At 53.7% G+C, this 20,760-nt stretch overlaps 1 protein-coding gene across 6 annotated transcripts in view; it reads left to right on the top strand.

The window, feature by feature from the left end:
- The window catches only part of Dpp6 (dipeptidyl peptidase like 6), an 847,324-nt gene that overhangs the window by 542,262 nt on the left and 284,302 nt on the right, over positions 1 to 20,760 (top strand). For all 6 annotated transcript variants that reach the window (XM_048786655.1, XM_048786657.1, XM_048786656.1 and 3 more), the window contains exon 3: positions 5,340 to 5,438. In XM_048786655.1, the coding sequence (XP_048642612.1) occupies positions 5,340 to 5,438 (99 nt within the window). The remainder of the gene's footprint in view (positions 1 to 5,339; positions 5,439 to 20,760) is intronic.

Genomic DNA, 20,760 nt, shown 5'->3' with positions numbered 1-20,760 from the left:
TGTGCATGTTGTGCGAAGTCAAAGGTGGCCAGTGGCTGTAACTTGTTAAAGGAAGAGATTTGCTTCCTATCGCTAAAGGAATGGAGTTAAAGACATGTAGAGGAATGGCTACCTTCCCTGTAGCTGAAGATTTAAAAAAGATTAGATGTTAGAATATTAAAAAAAAAAAAAAAAAAACAACCTAGAGTTCTCAACGTACAGGGTATGTGGATTAAAACTGATAACTCAATTTCCGGCATTTTAGTAAAAGTGAATGTGTCTAATTTTAATATCGTGCTACTTGTTCTCTACATGGTTTTAAAGATCTGTGGACTTATAAGAAAACGCTTTCAATATGAAGCAACATCTGGGACTTTTCATGCACATATGCTTTAGGTATACCATAAGTAGTAAACTTCAGTAACACAAAGACTTTACTATTTAAAAAAGCAAGACTAGGGGCTGGGGATGTGGCTCAAGCGGTAGCGTGCTCGCCTGGCATGGGTGCGGCCAAGGTTCGATCCTCAGCACCACATACAAACAAAGATGTTGTGTCCGCAGAGAACTAAAAAAATAAATAAATAAATATTTAAAAAAAAAAAAAAAAAAGCAAGACTAAAAGCAAAGGTATAGATTGTAAAAACACATGCTTTCTTCATTCATATGAAATCATGAATGTGCCAAACCCCTTAGAAGATGAAGTCATGATTCCTATCTTAAAAAGAAGAGGGGGAAAAAAATCATTCCCAGTAAGTAGACTTAAAAAAAAAAAAAGAGGCCTGGCCAACTCTTCAAGTCAAAAATAAATATATTCCACAGAGGTGTCAATGGTGGATTTTCCTATAGCTCTTCTACTCTTGCTCATATAAGGTGGTTGCTAGTTAGCTTTCCATAGCTGTGACAAAACACTTGAGAAAAGCCAATTTAAGAGAAGAAAGGTTTCTTATGGCTGAGAGCGTGAGAGCTATCAGTCCATGGTCACCTGACTGTTGTTTCTGGGCCTGGGACAGGCATCATGGAGGAACAAAGCTTCATGGTAGCCAGAGGCAGAGAGAAAAAAGAGAGAGGAAAGGGACAAGATAGCACCTGTGAGGCCATGACCCCAAGCACTTGCTTCCTAAACTAGCCCCTCCCACCACAGTTTCCACCATCTTGCAGTCGTGCATCTAATTATGAACCTACCAGTGGCTTTACCCACTGATGAGGTCAGAACCCCATGATCCAGTCACCTCCCAAGGCCCCACCTCTGGTCATGGCTGCATGGGACCAGCCATCAATACATGAGCCTTTGTAGGATTCTAGATTCAAACCATTGTGGTGGTTTCATGTAGGTCTCATGCAGACTGTGCAATTTAGTCTCCTGCCTTCGAGGTTGGGCTGTTCAAGAGCCGTTTCTCCAGAGGAATGTATTCTGATGTGTCTGGAGTCAGACTGACTGCACAGCGAGGAGCGCTCCCTAGATACACCGCTATTCCTGCTCAGCTCTATTTCTGGGACTTTTGTCTACATACGAGATGCCACTGCCTCAGCTCTGAACGGGAGTCAGCGGGTGAGCAGTCTGCCACAGCTGGACAGTGGAATTCAGAATTGGGTCAGAAATCCCAGGGCTTTCAGGGTGATTTGCGAGAGGTTGCCTGGTTTTGCATTTCATTGTTCCCGACCTGTTGATAACGCAGCATGTTACAAATCTCGTCTTTCATTAGGATAAGAATCTACCAAGGAAACAGGAGTAGTATCTACAACAGGTATCGACCGCACTTCTTTTACCTAAAAAATAAAGGTCTAATTGGAAGGCTGGCATGCTGGTGTCCAGGAGAGGCCAGAGGCTGATCAAGGGACCCTCCCCTAAAACCTGGGCACAGGGCTCTGGCCCAAATGGCCACGTGAGACCTGGTTGAGAGCCACTATCCAGACAGCGTTGCCAGACTGCCCAATGCCATCTCAAGCACGTAGCTGAGAGTCTCTCATGACCAGGACACTGTGACATGCTAAGGACCAAGTCCCCACAGAACTGTGTCCTGATGCAGGAGAACAGCTCATGAAAACTGAGCTTCAGAGAACTCAAATCAATAGGGAGAACAGAAAATGGCATCTCAGGTTTTAAAAGAATCATCGATGTGATTAAGGAGATTGAAACTATAAAATAATCAGAGGATCTTGAGAAGAGCTAATTAGGAAATCTAGAAATATAAGTCTCTAAAAACCCAGCCACTGGGTGAGAAGGGTCCAGGCAGGCAGGAGGAGATGCGGGCACCTGGGAGACTGACCCGGAGGGGCCTGCAGAGAACACGGGAGAGATGTCAAGGTCGGCTCCTGCAGGCAGCTGGGACTCTGGAAGCAGGGCCAGGAGGACGGAGCAGCTGCGAGGGATGAGGTCCTTGTCGGGAACGTTGCTGACGGGCAGGTGGCCATTCTTGGGCCCGGAATGGCCATAATTAACCTATAACCAGGACTGGAAGGCAAAGTGCAGCAGCCACCTTTTCAGACGGAACCTCAGGACACCTCAGGTGTGAGAGGCTGCCCTTCCTCCCAGCTCTCCTGCCCAGGGCCCTGGGCGCAGCAGGCCCAGGACTCGGTGAGCACACTGCCGTCCCCGCCCTCTCGCCCGCCATCCTCCCCAATGTCCTCTTATCCCCTTTATCTCGCCATTGGGTTCTTTCCTCCAGGAGACCTCCCACTTTCTCCATCCCTGGTCCCCTAAACCGTCAGCCCAGTGGCTCTCCCTGCCCCGAGCTCCACCACTGCTATGTCCTGGGCTTCCCTGGGCTTCCCTGGGCTTTGGTTGCCAGGGCTCCTGAGCCGGTGCAGCAGGCGTGGGTCTCTCCACTGGAGGTCTTCAGGGTCACGTGGTCTGTGGAACGTGCATCACTTGTGCCTGCCGTCCCTCGAGGGCCTTGGGGGCTGTGTGGACTGAAGCCAGGGTGTTAGCTGGTAGTGGAACGTGGGCATGAGCCACCCAGGGAGGCCCACAGGGAGCGCCTTCAAGAGGCGGAGCTAATTGCTGACACGTTTCTGTCCTAAATGGAGCACTCTTTAAAAAAAATATTCCATTTTTTTTTTTTTAGCTTTAGGTGGACACAATATCTTTATTTTACTTTTATGTGGTGCTGAGGATGGAGCCCAGTGCCTCTCACATGCCATGCGAGGTGAGCGCTCTACCTCTGAGCCCCAGCCCCCTAAATGGAGCACTTTGAAGAGCACAAACCACTGTGCCTTCGCCACAGACTGCCCCTGCAATGCTCTGTACATTCTCAAAGTAGCTTTAGAAACCAAGAAAGCCTTTTAAACACATCTATGAAAAAAGAAATTTAGCAAGTGGATAAATTCCCCTCCACCTCTCATTCCCACGGTGGGTCTTCAGGGAGCCTCACACCGTGTCTTATTCTGCGTGTGAAGACCTCGGCGTGGAGAGCTACAGTCTTCCTGGGGGCGTGAAGTTTAGGAGGTGACATTCAGGTTTTAGTGGTTATTTGTCTTGTGACCACATGTGGTGTCTGGGAAGTGTCCACAGCTCTTAGTTGCCAGGTCACAGCATAGGAGATTAGATCCCGGGATCCTTAACGTGCTCAGGTCTCACCGTCTTCCCTGAGCAGAGCTCCTGGTTCAGCGGAGCCTTCCCAGGGCTGCGTCAGTGGCACAGGGAAAGCGCTTGGCTGGCTTCCGTGTCGTGTGCAGCACCTGGACCACCCCACAGGTGCGCCTGTCCCAGTGAGGCCACCTTGAATCACATCATTCTGCACCTTTCAAAAGACTTTGTATCCAATGAGCCTATTTGACAGTCAAGAAATCAATCAAAGCATAAAGGAAAACATGGCTTTTCGGGTAACTTCAATAAACGGTAACATCCAGAGGCCAAAAGAAAGCAATGGGAGGCGATGAAATAGTCTCAGAAACTTGGGGGATTTGCTGAGCAGACGCGTATTCTGAGCTCATTACACGATTCCAACAGAACTCCCTGCTAGATTCCCGGCCGACACGGCCTTGAAACCCAAGATTAAAGCAGGCAAAGTGTAGTGCCGAGGACCAGCACCCTGGCAGCCCATGTCGCGGAGGATCACAGACGAGCCAGGAGCGGACGTCACAGGCAGGGACGCAGTGACCCGAGCCCCTGACGGGTCCCACTCTGACAGCACTCACGGGCCCATGGCAGCACTGCAAAGCCGAGGGCACGGGGACCAGGTCTTGAGGAAAGTGCAGTGACGTTCAGTGTCTTCTATTAAGAGGGCAAGGGGCACAAAAGCTCTCTAGAGGACAGCGTCGGTCAGAAATGGTCACACTGAAGGAGTCTCTGTCAGCAGGCTGTGGGTCAGCTCCTGTCCAGACAGGGTGACGGTGCAGATAGCCGACTCCCAGCCTGCCCGGCTCATCTGGATTCCTGTGCTGGGGGGGAGGCCCCTGGGGAGAGTCCGCGAAGGTGGAGGAAGGGAGCTGGTCAGGTGGACTGTCCTCCAGGTCCGTCTGTTAGCTCGGGCTCCCAGATCCTGCATCTTTTCAAAGCAGATAAACAGGATTTTGTGGCTCTTCTGAGGAGGAGCTAAATCCCAGAAACTTCGCCCTCTGGAGGTGGGGAAGGGCCGCCAGGTCTTCCAAGCCCCGGCAGCTGTTAGCTGAGGATCCCTCTTGGGCAGGTATTAGAGTAGTTCCTTTGCAGCTTATCCCAGGGGCCGCCTGAGCATGGGAGTCGAGATGGGGCAGGGCAGGGTCTGGGAGTTGGCACGCAGGTATCGGGACGGCTATCCTTCTGGACAGGAGGAATCCCCACCCAGAGACTCCAGGGACTAGGAAGCTCACAGAGAGTAAATACCCAAGGAGCATCTATGTGCCTCCACGTTCTCAGAGAGCGCCATGCGCCTGTGGTTGATGGTTAGCGAGTGTTTGCCGCACAGGCACCTGCACCTGGCCGAGGGCTCCATTCTGACATCTGTGCCTCCCCCTTGCTCAGCCTGGACACAGTCATTGACTCTACCCCCAAATATGGTCATGTATGTATTCAAGTAGGAGTGAGAAGGGGACTGTTCTGATTCATGATGCCTTACCTCACTTTTGGTTTGTTTTGGTTTTTTAGTTGTAGATGGCTACAATGCCTTGATTTTATTTTTTCAATGTGGTGCTAAGGATCGATCCTAGTGCGCCCTCCACGTGAAAGGCGAGTGCTCTCCCACTGAACTACAGCCCAGCCCCTTCACCATAGTTTTTTGATAATTTAATTAACAACAAAAAACCAGGCCGGCCGTCATTCACCTTCATTTATAGAAACTGTGTTTCACTGTAGATGCTATTTCCGAAAGGCAATCAGGATGTGTTACGGTCCTTTTTTATTGATAAAAAGCAGGTTTGACCCTCTGCCTCCTCTTTTCTAGCGGAAGATAACAGTCTGTCTCAGAAGAAGAAGGTCACTGTGGAAGATCTCTTCAGTGAAGATTTCAAACTCCACGACCCCGAGGCCAAGTGGATAAGCGGTGAGTCTCGAGTCCTCCCCGCTCCGTCCTCCCCCAGTGTCGGACTCAGGCTGCAGGGCCTGTCCACGGGCAGGGCTTTCCTGTGACAGCAGTGACATCTGAGAACGGTGCCTCTGGAAGGTGGGCTCCTCACGCTGTGCCACCGCCTGTGCTTCATGAGAAACGGGCCGCGAGGCCGTTCCCTCCCTTCTCACAGAGCCATGGTCTCTCAGGCCGAGATGTGCTGCGTTGCTAGGCAACAGGGCCTTGGAGAGCAGCTGAGCTGCCCCCGCGGTGGTCCTGACTCTCTGCTGCTCCTGCTGTCCCTTCTCTGAGCAGAGGAACTCGGGAGAGGTGCAGGGAGCCCAGCCCGGTGTGCAGGTGGGACCCATCTGTTTTCCCCTTGAGGTTTAAACCAGATCAAATCTAGTTTTCTTGTTTGAGGGATTTGTTTTTTCAATAGCAAAACAAAGAATTAGGGATGGAAAGCAATATGTTCATATTTTGCTGGAATTGAACATGATCTTTCTGCCTTATCTGGGCCTGAAACCAGGCGACTGCATCCGTGAGAGCCAGATGTCGATGCCTGTTCACCCTCCCGGCTGCGCCTCTCCTGTTATCACCAGGGCTGTTGTTAGCATTCAGTGGATGCCCTTGAGAGTTAACCCTCGGGTTGGCACACCTTCCCAGTGTAGTGTTCAATGCCTAGTCCACTTCCTGACTTTCAGAATGAATGAGGTCCAGAGAGGGCAAGTCGCTCGTCCAAGGTCACGCAGCAGGTTAGCAGTGAATCTGTGGCTAGAAGTCCACCTCCTGGACTTGCAGTTTTGCTCTCTTTCCCTGTGCTCTCTGGGAGAGGGACTCGTGTGCTTGTGTGTTGTGCAGTCAAAGTACCTCTAAGACGTTCCTCATGCTCCCAGACTCTGAAAAATTAGTTAGTGATGCCTCTTGGCCTCAGCCTCCCACATAGTTATGGCTCCTCTTTTGTCCTCTACGATGACTCAGTGTCCGTTCTGACCCTTGGATGCGCTTATTTAGCTTGAAAGAACAGATGGCTCTTGGAAGGAATGTATTTTATCAAACCCAGGAGAACTGAGAGCCATGGGTCGTGAATGTGGGTGGAGGCCCCCAGAGAGCCCAACGAGGCGAGAGGAGCCCTGGCTTGGCGCCCACTGTATGCTGTGCTGCCCGTAGCACAGGCACCTTGAGCACCTGGGGCATGCCCTGGGCCAGGTCTTGGGGATGAAACGTGGTCACTGTCCTTAAGGAGCCAGAAGTCGCCTTCTGGAGCAGCCATGTGATCTCACGTGCAGGAGGCAGGAGAGCGAGATCTCATTCTTCCTGAGAAGGCATTTCAGGGATGGCGTGAGCTGAAGAGAGGTCAGCCTGGCTGGAGAAGCTGAGAGCAGGCCCCGTAAAGCCAAAGTCTAGACAGCTGGCCCCCGTGACGAGGAGAGCCCAGGGGGGCTGAGAGACGACGCGCAGGGCTGAAAGAGAACGAGGAAACCAAAGTGGGCGGCGAGGCAGACTCTGGGGAAAACCCAGGGCCAGAAATGAGGCCGACAGCCAGGCCCCAGGGTCAGGCGGCAGCAGGAGGCTGGGCAGATCCACAGGGGCCCACACAACCCAGCTCCGTGGTTTTTGTTGGAATCACATGGTTTGAGACTTGACCTGAATCAACCTTCTATATAAAAAACAAAACAAAACACAGCACACACCCCCCCCAGGCAGAGGTGTGGAGGCCCAGGACAGAGGCGTGCCCTCCCCGGTGGGCACTGTGTCCCTTAACCGTACAAGGGGCTTGCGTTTCATGAGTGAGTGATGGACCTGGCCCAGAGGTGCCCTGGAGGGAGTCGGCAGAATTCCCTTCTACCTCCAGAGTTGGGGGTTAACAGCAGCAATAGTCCGAGCCCCCGTGCCCGCAGGGTGCCCAGCCTGCCTTTCTGGGCAGGTCCGACCCGGGACACAGGCCCGCACTTCCCCGTGGATAGCCTGCCATGTCCGGGGGCTTCCTCAGGATGGCTCCTCCTTTGTAAAGTGCACAGTGTGGGCAAGTTTGCTGTGAAGGAACCAGAGGCCCGGCCTTCCCAAAGAGCAGCCCCTTTGGAGAGTATCCGAGATAAATGGGTCTCCTTTCCCCACTCCCCGATTTTTCTTTCACTCATCCCTCCTCCTGAGCCTTCCATCTCTTCCTCCTTGCCAAGTGTATAGTGGTTTAAGGTAAATGAAGTAACCCTCTTCCCCATCGTCACTGTCACCATCATCTGTACCATCTGCTGTGGGCCGTGCCCCACCTTCCAGGCTCAGCCCTTTATGTACACAAGGCCATTGAGTTCTCACTACCACGCTTATCCCATGGTACAGGAAGTGGAGGCTGCCGTGCTTCCAGAACTTGGTCAATGTCACACAGTTGGAAAGTCACAGAATCGGACTGGAACCCAGTCTCGGTGTGTGAACTATGTACGTTGGTGGAATTGGGCCTCCCTTCCCCAGCCAATTCCTTTTGCCGCCCCACTAGCTCCCTCGTGTGTGCACCAAGACTATGGGTGTGAGCATCCCAGAACATCGCCACCCAGTACCTCCTTTACTCTCCGTGCCCCCTCTGATGCCCACACCAGCAGCAAATCCCAAGTGGTCAAGGAAACCCAGCAGTCGTTGCAAGAGGGCCATGTCTTCAGTGTGTGTCCACCACCACCTTGAACAGGGGCAGCCTGGGCTTCGTCTCGGGGTTTACTGGTCCAGAGTCGACCCACTTTGTTCACCAGGGGCCCGTGCGTGTGTTGGGCTGAGTTAAGAGCCCCTCCCTCGTTTTAATATGATGGGCTCATTTGTTAAATCTACATCTTCTGAAATTGACTGGCACAGCAGCCTTGAAATTCTTTAACGACCTAAAACCCTGTAGACTCCCCTCACGCGGTTGCCACAGCCCTGGGGCCTACAGAGGAGGCCTCTGGAGATCAGAGCACTGCCAGCACTCCCTGTCCCCCTTTCAGCCTCCTCCCCAGCTGAACCTACCAGAAAAGAGCTCGGGAACCCCCCAGCCCACCCCTCCATCTCTCCCTCCTGCCACCTGCCCAGCCGCAGCCAGGAGTGGCCTGATCCCACCTGCTGCAGCTGGGGAACCCCAGGTGAACTGGCTTCACTTCCTGATGAGTAGCTGCAGCCTGCGTCTCTTTTCTCCCCTGAATTCCTAAACGTTTCTATTATTATTTTTTGCTCTGTATTAGATTATTTCCTCCAGTGCTGGGGATTGAACCCAGGGGGGGCTCCACTACTCAGCTACATCCCCAGTCCTTTTATCTGTTCATTTTTTGAGATAGGGTCTCATTAAGTGGATGAGGCTGGCCTTGAACTTGTGAGCCTCCTGCCTCAGCCTCCCAAATCGCTGGGATTACAGGCACCACCTAGATTATCGTGATTTGAAAGAAGCGTGCTCTCATTTCTCTTACCTTAAACACACACCCCAGCTGAGTGTGGTTCCCACCAGGCTCTGCCTGCCCCCTCTGCTCCCTTTGGCAGCTTAAAGCGGTTGTCTGTCCTGGCCTCCCCACTCTCCTCTTCCCTTTAAGCCACTCCAGTCGGGCCTCCCTGAAACCCCCCCTCACCGGAATCCTGGCTATCCCCCAGGTGGCCGGGTTCAGTGGTCATTTCTCAGACCTCCTAGTTGAGCACCAGCAGCACTGGACGAAACGATTCCCCTGTCCCCTCCGCAACCCTTCTCTGGTGGCTTGAGGCCATCACGTCCCAGGTTCCGTCTCTGAGTCCTGGTGGACCCTCGCAGGCCCTGCGGCTGGCTCCCCTTGTCCTGCTCTGCTCACTTTGGTGGCCTGGGCCTGGGCTCCGGTGTCCCCCTTTCTGTCTGCCCTCTGGCTCTCAGTCTCCTGGTCTTGGACGGTCTCCCACTCTGACATCTCACTGTGCGTCTGCAGACCAGGCCGCCCTCCCCAGCTTCCCGACTGACCCACAGACATCACAGCTCAACCTTTCTATCTCCAAATCCGAGTCTCAGCTTTCCCTAAGCAAGAAACCCAGGAAGAACTGCCCTGCCCACAGCCCGCTGTGTCTGCCAGGAGGAAACCCCCTGTTTTCATCGTCAACGTCCATAACCTGACTATTTATACGGCAGACATCTCTTATTAGCCCTGTCGCAGGCCACAACAGGGAGAAAGCTGTTTCCAGAAAGAGGGAAAGACAGCTTTCCTTCCTCTTTCCGCCGTGAGTCACAGCACCAATCTCCTTCGCGTTAATAGGACCCGTGACTTGCTTAGGTAGCTGCCGCAGCCACCTAGGGAGGCCTCTGGGTGACACTCCAGCCAAGTCTTCTGCTTCTGCCATTAGGAAGGCAGGCTGGGCCCAACCTTGGAGAACCTGATAAGCCCCACGCCCTGGGCTCCCAGCGGGCTGGACCACCTGCATCCTTCAGGAGACTGCCCTCCCTCTCCCTCAGTATCTCTGGGCTGCCTGGCGGACAGACGCTGATGAGCTTGCCTGCCAGCCCCCAGCAGGGCCCGGCCCACCTCCTCCCTGCAGTCTGTTCAACTGGAGTCCCAACGCACTGGGAGCCCTGGTTCTGGCCCAGACCCGCCGTCTGTGTGTCCCCTTGTTTCTCACCAGCCCCCACTTGTTAGCACAGAGCCCTCCGAGTCTCGGGATGCAGGACTGGAGAGACGGCAAAATTGGAGAAAATCGCTTCCTTTGAATGTAGGAAAATATCAGCTGGCTGGTTGATACTGGAAAGTGTATGTTTTTGAAGATAAAATTGGAGTTAGTGCACAGGGTTCAAACCAACTTGATTTGCTTTATTCTCTTTTGTTATTTTGAAAAAATAGTATTTTTTTTTTTTTACAAAACTGTGGGGCTCATTAAAGGGGGAATTTGAGTTTAAAATGTTTGGGTTTTTCTACTGCTATTTTGGAGGCCGCAGTTTTTTATTGGTGCATTGAACCTTCAAGGGTAGAGTAGAGATGTTCCCTAGAGGCCATCTGGTGCTGTGGTGACCGCGGGTGGTGTCCAGAAAGGGCAGGTTCCACAGGAATAAGTGGCCCTCGGTGGCTCCTGAGCAGATGGAGGTGGTCGGAGGGACCACTTAAGTACTGTCCTGCCTTGGCAAAGCCCTTGAGAGAGAAACCGGAGAAGTTACAGTCTTGTCTGTGCACACTGCCAATTCCTGATCTCTCTCCTGTTGCCGTCTTCAAGATGCCACGTCTCCTCGGGGAGGGAACATCCCCAGTCTGGCATCGGGAGGCCGATTTCCCCTGCCTGTTGGGGTGCAATAGAAGCCGCCCACCTTGGCCCCCTAGCTGAGGCTGGTCCCCGCCTGCACAGCCATCCTGAGCACACCTCCACTGAGCTCCCGCCGCCTTCTGCCTAACCTCCTTCCGGGGTTTCCTACTGGAGTCTCCATAGTACCAACAGGAAATATGCAAAAATAGTGGCACTTGGTGGCCCCAAAGCCAGTCAACAGCTGTGGTGGCAGAAATAACAAAGCTGCGTCACATACGCTGGTGACATTGATCCAGTCTTTAGCAACACTTGGAGAGGGAGGCTTTTATATTTACTTTATAAATAAGGAAGCCATTGATCCAAGAGGTTGAGTCCCATTACCTAGGCACCACGCCTCCTGTGTCTCCCTGGGTCCTGGCTCTCCCACTGTTTCCCTCAGGACCGTGACCTCTGCCTGCGTGTCCCTGGCCAGACCAGGACCAGGCAGTTTACTGCCTCTGTCTCCACCCGCTTTCTCTGAAAATGCCTGTATTTAACACTTCTGCCTCAGGAACTTGCTTATTCTTCATGGCTTGATCCAAACTAGAACTCTAAAACTCAGGGCATCAGCCTGACCAGGACCAAGGGCCACCAACCCACGGAGGAGGGAGGCATGTCCTCACTCTGGGCAGCCAGTGAGCCTCAGGCAGGGCAGTGCCAGGGGCCCTTCTCCCGCCCCTGCTCCTGCCTGAGGTGTTGCAGGCCTGCCACCTGAGCAGGACTCCTGAGCCCCTGAGTGACGGCATGACGCTGGCCCTGCTACTGGGACTATTGCATTCATGACCTGGGGACTCAGGTCTCTGCAGGCTTAAGCCAGCCTCCCCAGTGATTTCTGTGTGCAGGGGCGGCTTCCGTCTCCGTTGAATCCAGTTCTGAGCTGGCCGACGCTGTTTTGTCATAGAATGACAGACTTGTCTTTTCTTTGCATCCATGGTGATAAGCATGTGCTGGTATGTTTGCGTGTGTGATACATGTTTTATTTTCTTCAGGAGGAGGATCATAAATGAGATTTCCATGTTGTTTTCCTTCTCAGGGAGGAGACAGGGATTTCCCAGGACATTAAATGGTTGTCTCAAGAGCTCCAAGTCTCCTTAGGGATTTCCCTGTGGACCCCCATGGTACCCACCCCCATTTTTCCTACCTGAAGGGGCAGGTGGGCATGATGGCCTGCAGGCCTGGCATGGGGGGACACCAGGTCTTTCCTCAAGGTGAGATCCAGGCCCCGGGTAGGGGTCCCCTGCCCGCAGATGCTGGCAAGAGGGTTTCTGCCCCAGCAGCCACAGACCCGTCCACAGTTAGCAGCATTTCGGTTTCACCCAAAGTAAAAGAGTCTGAGAACCCAGGTGAGCCCCAGCTTACGGGCCTGTTTGGCCTGAGGGAGAGACTTGTGAAGCCTCCCAGGAAGCCCTGCTGACTAGAGCCTCCTGTCCCTCCACACAGCGACCCCGCACCCCGCTGCTCTGTCACACTCAGCCAGAGCACCCGAGTGGTCCTCGACCAGGGCAACCTGCTAGAGCCTGGTTAACTACCATGGACACTCCCAAACACGGGTCCCCTCTTCATGGATAGAGAGAGGCTGGAGCGCTCCATACCTGAGCATTATCCCTGCGGCCGTCACCTTCCACCTGCAGAGCACCTGCCTGGTGCCCCTTGGCCTCTGCCCCCCTGACGGCAGGCTTCTTGGAGCCACAGCCACATCACAGTGATCATCATCTTCCCTCCTAGGCCAGGGTGCCTGGCAGGTCATGAAGTCCTAGGAGCATGAATTGACTGGAGGACTGACTCAGCCAGGGGACAGGCGTGTTTCCAGGGAAGGTGACTCAGGGCACCTGAACTCATGGCTGATGAGGGCTCGCCAGGTTCTTCATTCATCCAACTCTCGACGCTCTCAGAGATCACACTGATAAATACACGTCTGAGTTTATTCTCTTGGTTTAACTGGCGTCTTCTGATAGATGGTGAGACCCGCTCCCCAGGGTGAGTCTTACCCTTGTCACTTAATGGCCACATACTGGACGTGGTGCAGGCCTGCAGGGCCTGTTCTCACCTGTGTGTGCAAAGCCACCCTGAGAGGGACGTGAGGACGCGAGGTGTCATCTCCACCCAGCCCACAGCCCTGAATCCTCCAGCAGGGCGTCCACCAGAAACATAAACAGGACTCCACCTGCGAAGGACACTCTGCTGTTCCTCCTCCCCGCCTGTGACCCTCCCTGTCCCTCCTGCACCTACACCCCTTCTTGACACAGTTCTGTCTGGTCTCCACCTTGCTCCTTGAGTGGACGTGGTCACCTCTCTATTCTCCAGAACACTCTACACAACAATGGTGCTAAGGGCAGGCTTTGGTGAAAGGTCACAGGCTGTCAGCGCACACCCAGGGGGACGTGGCAGCAGGGGTCAGAGGCCCTGTCCCTCCCGCCTCCCGCTCTTCCTGCCCAGGTCTCCAGACCTGCATGGGCTCATTCTGCTGTTGCTCTCAGGAGTTCCACTGCTCCAGCCGGTGGCCAGCAGCAATGACCCCAAGCCCAGGGACGTGGAACACGTCCAGGTTGCCATCATCGGTGCTGTGACTCGTGTCCATACGTCCAGGGCTTCGGGGCCCTTGCCTGGTCCTGATAGCCATCGTCCTCTGCTCTCTGTGAGCTCAGCAGCTTCTGGGGGTGGCCTTCCCAAGCAGCAGGTGGACCTGGCTGGGCCTGGTGACAGTAGCTGAAGTGGCGTTCGTCTTGCCGTTGGGGCAGGAGAGCACAGGACCAGAATTACAGCATCGGGATTTTTTCTTTGGATGCCAAGCAGATCCTATATGATCTCCCTCCAGGTGAAACGGGGCGTGACACCAGAGCCAGCCCGAGGCAGGTGGGAGCGCCCTCCGTGCTTTCCTGACAGTGAGCGGAAGCTCAAGGAGTCTCCCCAAACCAGCACACACCTGTGACCCCTACCCTCTGTGGGCAAGGAACTTGAGTGAGATACTTCCCCAACTTCTCAGACCATGTTCAGCGAGGGCATCCATCTGCACCCAAAGCAGGAGAATGGAACAGATGGCAGAAGGTGAAGGGGACAGTGCTTCCTGTTGACCGGGGCATCAGGCATGACGGTGCCTAGAGTCAGAAGTGGCAAGACACTTTCCCCAGGTCACACAGCTAGTGGTGGCAGAACTATCCTGCTGTGGTTTGAAGAAGTGTCCCCGAAGGCCCGTGTGGAGGGGCTTTGTCCCCAGCCCTTGGCACGGTTGGGAGGTGCCTGAACCTTTAAGGGCTGGGGCTCAGCAGGAGGGCAAGCCCTCAGTGTCCTGCTCTGCTGTGCCACACACTTCCACCCTGTCACCCCCACCCACACCCCAGAGGCCACAAGCAACTGGGCGGATTCATCATGGACTGAAACCATGAGCCAAGATGACCCTTTCCTCCTCAAAGTTCATTATCTCACGTGTGTGTCACAACCCCCGGCTGGCCTCACGCGGGTGTCACAACCCCCGGCTGGCCTCACGTGTGGGTCCCAACCCCCCGGCTGGCCTCACGCGGGTGTCACAACCCCCCGGCTGGCCTCACGTGTGCGTCCCAACCCCCGGCTGGCCTCACGCGTGTGTCACAACCCCCCGGCTGGCACACTCCCTAGGCCTTGCCTCTGCCTCCTCTGAAGGCCGCGGGGAGGTTGAGGGTCCGCCTGAAGTTCAGTGGGAGGCTTTCAATTACTAGACACAGGACCCATCTGGTTGTGGGGGTTGACCTTTAGTGTGCTCCTGGGATCTGGAATTGTCCCTGGAGGATGAGACAAAGGTGGTGTCGCTGGGTGCTGCCCGGGCCAGCCCAGCCCCCTTGCTGTGCATCTCCTCCAGGCCGTGGTGAGGGCAGCTCCTTGGTCCCCGAGGCCCCGAGGGCAGCCAGATGGAGTGTGGTTGGCTTTGCCACCAGATGCTGATGCTTATTTTTGCTGCTTTTGACTTATTTTTATCTCAGCGTCCCAGCCCATCCCAGCACCCCGGGGCCCCAGATGCTGTCCTCAGTGCAGCTGTGTCACAAAGACCAGCCCCGGGAAGTCGGTGGGGTGCCTTCTCGGAGCACTGGGCTGCACCATGATTCAGAGGATTCATTGAGTTCTGGGTTTGATCCACACTTTGCTGGTGGCCTTTCTGCCCGTCCACGAGAGCTGCTTGGGGCGGTGATAATCCTTAGCCTGGAATTCCAGGGAACCAGTGTCTGCAAATGTCTCTCCGCTGGGAGCACAGTTTACAGAGTGCCATCCAGAGGTCGGGGATGAACCTTTCAGAACCCATTCAGGTCCTGGTTATGTGCAAATCGGCTCCCTAATGAGACCCCTGACTGCACCGAGCACCCAGAGGGCCTCTGGGGCGCACAGTGAGCAGAGGGGGCAGGAGGCTGTGCTCCCTGGGACCGGGCCTTGGGCTGCGTCAGGGGTGGAGGGCAGCAAGGTAGAATCCCCGCCCTCCAGAGGATTCTCCTTCCCAGCTTCCTTCTCAACAGTGTCACCCACTGAAATGGGTTCTTCCTGCACCTAAGTTCCCATATTCATCTTTAACCAAGTTGCCAGCTTTGGGGAACTTAAGGTTGGGCCACCATCTCTCAAGTACAATTAAATACAAACCAGTCGGAGGAAAGAAAACCAGAGCCTGCTCATTCTGCAGCGATGGACACCAGGAGCAGCCCCATTAGCTCCCTGGAACCCTTCTTAGCAGCTCGCAGCCAGATCCTAAGACTGGTCTAGAAGGAACTGGAGGACACCCAGGAAAAGCCACAGCAGAGTAAAAACTAAAAGTTTCCGCTGCACTTTGACTCTCTGTGTCCCTGCTGCTTCCCACCTTCTCTCCGCTCCGAGGGCCTCAGACCTGTCCGCAGGCCTTGCCTCCTCACTCCTGAATGGACTGGGACGGGCGGAAAGAGCAGAGACCCCCCGGGCCCCACCCACCACCCACCACCCACCACCCACCACCCACCACGCACACTTGCTGAGTGGGAGAAGAAGGGGGCAGGGCTTAGGTTTAATACCAGCCCCACCGGCTATAGCCATTTGATATTTCTGCTAAGTGGGGAAGAAGGTCCTGGGCATAGAGGAGGGTTGTCACAGGGGCTCCAAGCAGAATGCGGCCAGCTCCGGTGCTCTGCTTGCTCATGACCCTGTGGCGCCTGCTCCTGTCTTCACGACTTCCCACCTGGGAGAGGAACGTCATGTGTTGAAGTGGGTTTTGTTGCCCAGTAACTCAAGGATTTCATCGTGGGACCAGATAAGGCTGGCTTCTCCATAGATCTAAAACATAAAGCAACGTAACTAGGTGAAGTGGTGTCCTCCAACCATCTTTAGCTTGCTTTTTCAATATTGCTAAAGATGCCCTAGAGTTCAGGCCCAGAGCTCTGGTACCCTGCATGCCTTGTGCTCACAAAGATGTGCACAGCACAGTTTGTACCTTGAATGTACAACACAGGGCGTATTTTAAGTGCTAACTAAAAGGCGCCAGTTGGTGTTTATTTGCCCTGTAGTGCCGGGGGCTATGTCTGTAACACCGAGCACAGTGCCATTTTTAGTGAAATGATTACACTCCGTTCCAGAAAGAATTTGGGCCAAGTCACTGCAATCTTCAGATAGCAATATAAAATTCAACAAGTAGGACGAAGAGAAGATAGTAAAACAGATGTCGCCCGTGCCTCAGGTGTAGGTAGGAGTGTCAGAGGCATGGGAGGTCAGAGGCCTGAAGCTGTCCCAGGAGGCTTCCTCCTCCGGGATCCCCTCTGCCGCCCAGCTCATACCTGCTCCCTCCCCGGCTGGCTACTGCACCGGCCCTTGTACGTGCACTAGCCCATTCTTTGTGGCTGGTGTCTCTCCATCTGCATGAGGAAGCTGGTGCTAAAGAGGATCCCCAGGTCTCCCGGCTGGTTTTCTAAAGAGGCCTGTGACCTCACACATGTCTGTCTCCAGACTCACCATGTGGACCCTACCTGCTGCCCCAGAAGTGGTTTCTCCATCTGCGAGGAAGTCCTTGTGTTCCTTTTCCCTTTTCCCTGTGCATCTGAGGATTTAAGAAGAATCAACCTCAGCTGAAGATCAGCTGCAGAACCTCACCTAAGGACTCAGATCTATTCTGACTGCCCAGCACGAAACAGCGGCCCAGACAGGAACAGAGCCTGTGGAACCCAGGGAGGCCTCTTCACCAAAGCTCAGTGGCCTGTCCACAGGTCGACCCTGAGGCTCCTTCAGAAGGTGGAGCTTCTCATTGACTGGGACCAAGGGAAGCAGCCTGGAAGTTGGAACAGAGAGTGCCGTGGGGCACTGGGGGGTGGCCCAAGGGGGTGCTCCACCTGGGGGTGACTAGGTCAGTGGCACAGCCAGGTGAGGCAGAGCCCACCCCTCCAGGCTCGCCCTTCAAGGAGTTTCCAAGGCCCTGGGTGCTTTGGGTAAACCATGACTTTTGCAAAGAGGGCCATATGATTGGACAAAAGGATGACGTGATCCCGATTCTCTGTCATCCCTAAGCTCAGACCTGCAACTTCCTGGGGTTCCGTGACCCTGAGGACCTGGCCAGGTGTACCCATGCACCTAGGGAAGGCCACCAGGGACATTTTATTTAAATGGATACAGACGATTGAGGATTGGTACCTGTGGTTGGATGTAAAGATGCGGATGGCTGAATGAAAACATTTGGATTTATTTTGTTCTAAAATAGAATTGTTTTCTCCTTGGAATGCCTAGAGAGGCAAGGCAATTACTGCAAATGACATCTTCTTAGATAAAGAATACTATTTTGATATCCCTGGAAAGGGTGGTATGTACCAAGTTGCTTGTTACTTGGCTTTCTTGAAATGTGTATTGGGCTCTAATTTGTAAAGAATTCAGGACAGAGAGTGCACTTCTGAGACTGCACGTAGGTCATGTGTGATTCCTGAGCCTCATTCACAGGTGTTGGCTTTTTCTAACGTGTGAGCAAGATGGGTCATGAATCCGCCTAAACCGGCCGCTTGATAGGTCTGTGGTAAAATGGACCTGCTGGACACTTCCAGAGAATTGTAGAATATGAGCTAAGCCAAGAAGCATGAGGAGCGTCTGACAGTCAGATGCATACTCAGCTGGAGAGAGCAGATCCGTGAAAGATGGGGGAATGGTGCCGATTCTTCTTTATTAAAAGACACGTGGGGTAAACTTCAGTCCAATATTAGTAAAGCTCACCAAGGCCACTACCCAGATGACCTGGGCCCCCAAGGACCTTAGAATCTGAGATGGCGGTTCTCTGAGCCAGGCGTATTCCTGAACTTGTCTTCCTCCCTACGTTTCAGAAGGAACTCAGATGCCAACTTTCATAATACGTTTCCCTAGGAGATTAGAGAACATTCTCCTCTTGGTTCAAAGGCCACAGTAGTGATTTTATTGGTGCCTCATTAACTGGACTTGGTGGTAAGAGGAGGGAAGCTGGGCAGCTCATCCAGGTTTCACACCAGGCCCGAGGCGCCCAGCCCAGGCTACTTCCCATCGCCGGCTTCTCCACGTCACTCAAATCCACCCAGGCTTTTGATCATCAGTCAGTTATTTAAAATGTCCTCACCTTTCGGTTAGGGAGAAGGTCAGGTAAATACTTAAATGCCACAGTGAACCACGAGGGCGTCCCAGGACAGAGGGGTGGGCGGATGCAGCACTCATTTTCCTGCGAGCTCCGAGCAGTGGTACTTGAATTAAAGTGATACTGGTGCATAGGACCTTGCCAAGTTAAACTGGTTGGTGGCATCAGGAAGGAGCAGGAATTTTAAAATATATCTTAGAACCTAAAAAGGGCAAGAGCTGAGGCCTCTCAAATAAGCTCCAAATGCTCATTTGGCTTAAGGATGGAACACTGGGGAGGCTGGGAGATGAGACCTGCGTGTGGGTTGAGGCTGATGGACTCTTCTGAGCAGCGGGAGCCCGTGGTGGTCTCTGGGTGTTCAACAGGGTTGGGTTCCCCACCCGGAGCAACCACTAGTACTGGGTGATTTACCAGGCACAGGCTCAGGTACTCATTAGAAGAATCTCTTCCGAGGTGGGGATTTTACAGATATTATATATCTTAATTTTTAATGAGATCCCCATGATTTGTTTTGAAGACTCTTTTCTCTCCGGCATAAACACTGGTGAACTGAACTCATTTCAGGATAAATACAAAGGTAAGTAAGCCTCTTAAATGCACTAAACATAATCCTTCTTCTCAGAATCTGAGCCTGCAAATCTCCAGTCTAAAAGGTGAATTAATTTTTGAAAAGCAGAATGAAGATGCTGTGAACATTTTAGGCCTTAAGAATTCACTTGATATAATTAGCTTGACCCAGAAGGGACTACGTGAGCCCAGAGATGTGAGGATTTGCTGTATGAGAATCTCCTGTCATCAAGGCTCATATATTTAGACCGTCACATCCAGGAGGGTGTCTTCCACAGCCTGAGCTCGGAGGAGGGCAATGTGCACGTGTGGACAGACCCAGCAGGGGGTCGGGCTCCTTTAGGCCCCAACAGGAACAGAGCTGCGTCTCTGCTGGGAGCCTCTCGAGGCAGCCTCTGTTATCAAGAGGAAGACTCCCTCCGGCTCTGATCCGTCATCAGCATCCCCAACAGCAAGCAAGAATGGCCCAGTGCTGTTCCCCACAACTCAAAAAGGGAGCACTGGGAACAGAAGAGAAGTCGTCCTTAACGTCACCTTGAAGTTAAAAATGTAGCTGGCCCCTCTCTGAATGCCTGGGGTTGATCACAGCTCGAGAACATTGGGCATCTGTTATTTAGCCTGCATGATGCTCAGAGATGTGGGAGAAGCTGGATCCCGTGTACTAGGAGGGCGCCCCCTGGGTCCTTCTCCCGGTGGAGCTGTGGGTGTGCACCAGGAGCCCTCTGGAGTCTGGAGGAGGCAAGCCTGCCACCAAGCGCACCGCGCGCCAAGCCCGGGGACAGCCGGGGAGAACCTTCATGGTCTTGTGGTCCAGCCTCCCGCTTGACAGATGCAAACCTGAGGACCACAGGGTCTCCTCAGCTAGAGCACCGTCCAGCTCCACACCTGGGAAGGACAGGAGCCAAGTGTGGCTCCTCCTCTAGCCCAGGACCAGGGCTGCCTAACAAGGTCACCACCCGCAGGAACAGCCACCAACCTCGCAGCATTGGCAACAGTGAGGGGACTGAAATCCCACATGCTTTTCTCAGAAACAGCCTGCCTGGGCTGGGGCTGGGGCAGCGGTAGAGCGCTCACCCAGCACGTGTCACCTGCCTGAAGACCACTGAGCCAGGCCCTCTGCTGCCTCAGCCACATGGGACGCTGCTCCTCAGAAGCAGAAAGTAGCAGCTCCCTGTACCAACAGTGACAGGTTAGACCCTCCCTGTCCATCTAGGGCCTGAGCTTGGTGGAGGGACTGCCCTTCTGACCCTGTGGAGGTCAGGGAGGACAGTGTTTTCCTCTGGACCTGCTGAACCCCTTGACAAACTTGGGGCTCTGGAAAAGGAAGACGGGGCCCATGGGTTGGGCAGGAAGCTGCCACAGGTTGGAGGAGACAGGGTAAAGCAAGGTCTTCCGTAGGTCGCTGAGCCAGCACCCGTGGACACAAGCAGCAGGTCCCAGTCGTGTGGGGCGCTCAATGCAGCATCTCTGCCCTCTGTGCCCACGGTGTCCGTAGGCTGCAGGGGCTGTTCCAGGAGCCTGGACTCGTGCTTCCTGTTCACTACACTAGCCAACTTCACTGCCATGAGCAGGATGTGAGCCCGTGTGCAAGTGTGCACAGTGTCTCTAACTGCCCATCCGGCGGGCCACGGGAGCCGCGGCCTGGTGCTGGAGTGCAGGGTGAGCCGAGCGTCCCGGAGGCCTCTCCCTGCACTGTTCCAATTTAGTAGCTTATAGCATCTTTTGGATATCCCGTTGGCCTTTCATTTATTTTTACTTTTTAAATAAACGAACTCATTTTTTAAATTAGAGAATGGAGGAATGGACCCCCAGGTAGCCTCACCCCAGCTCTGACAGTGACGGCACCTGGTCATTTGCCCCGTCTGCACCCTCACTGACCTTCCCCCACTCTGTGACTTTTTAATTTATATATATATATATATATATATATATATATATATATATATATATATATAT

Source organism: Marmota marmota, unplaced genomic scaffold, assembly GCF_001458135.2.
Source record: "Marmota marmota marmota unplaced genomic scaffold, marMar, whole genome shotgun sequence".
Classification (NCBI taxonomy): Eukaryota; Metazoa; Chordata; class Mammalia; order Rodentia; family Sciuridae; genus Marmota; species Marmota marmota.
Note: the sequence above shows the minus strand (reverse complement) of the source record. Positions and strands in the feature narration are given on the sequence as shown.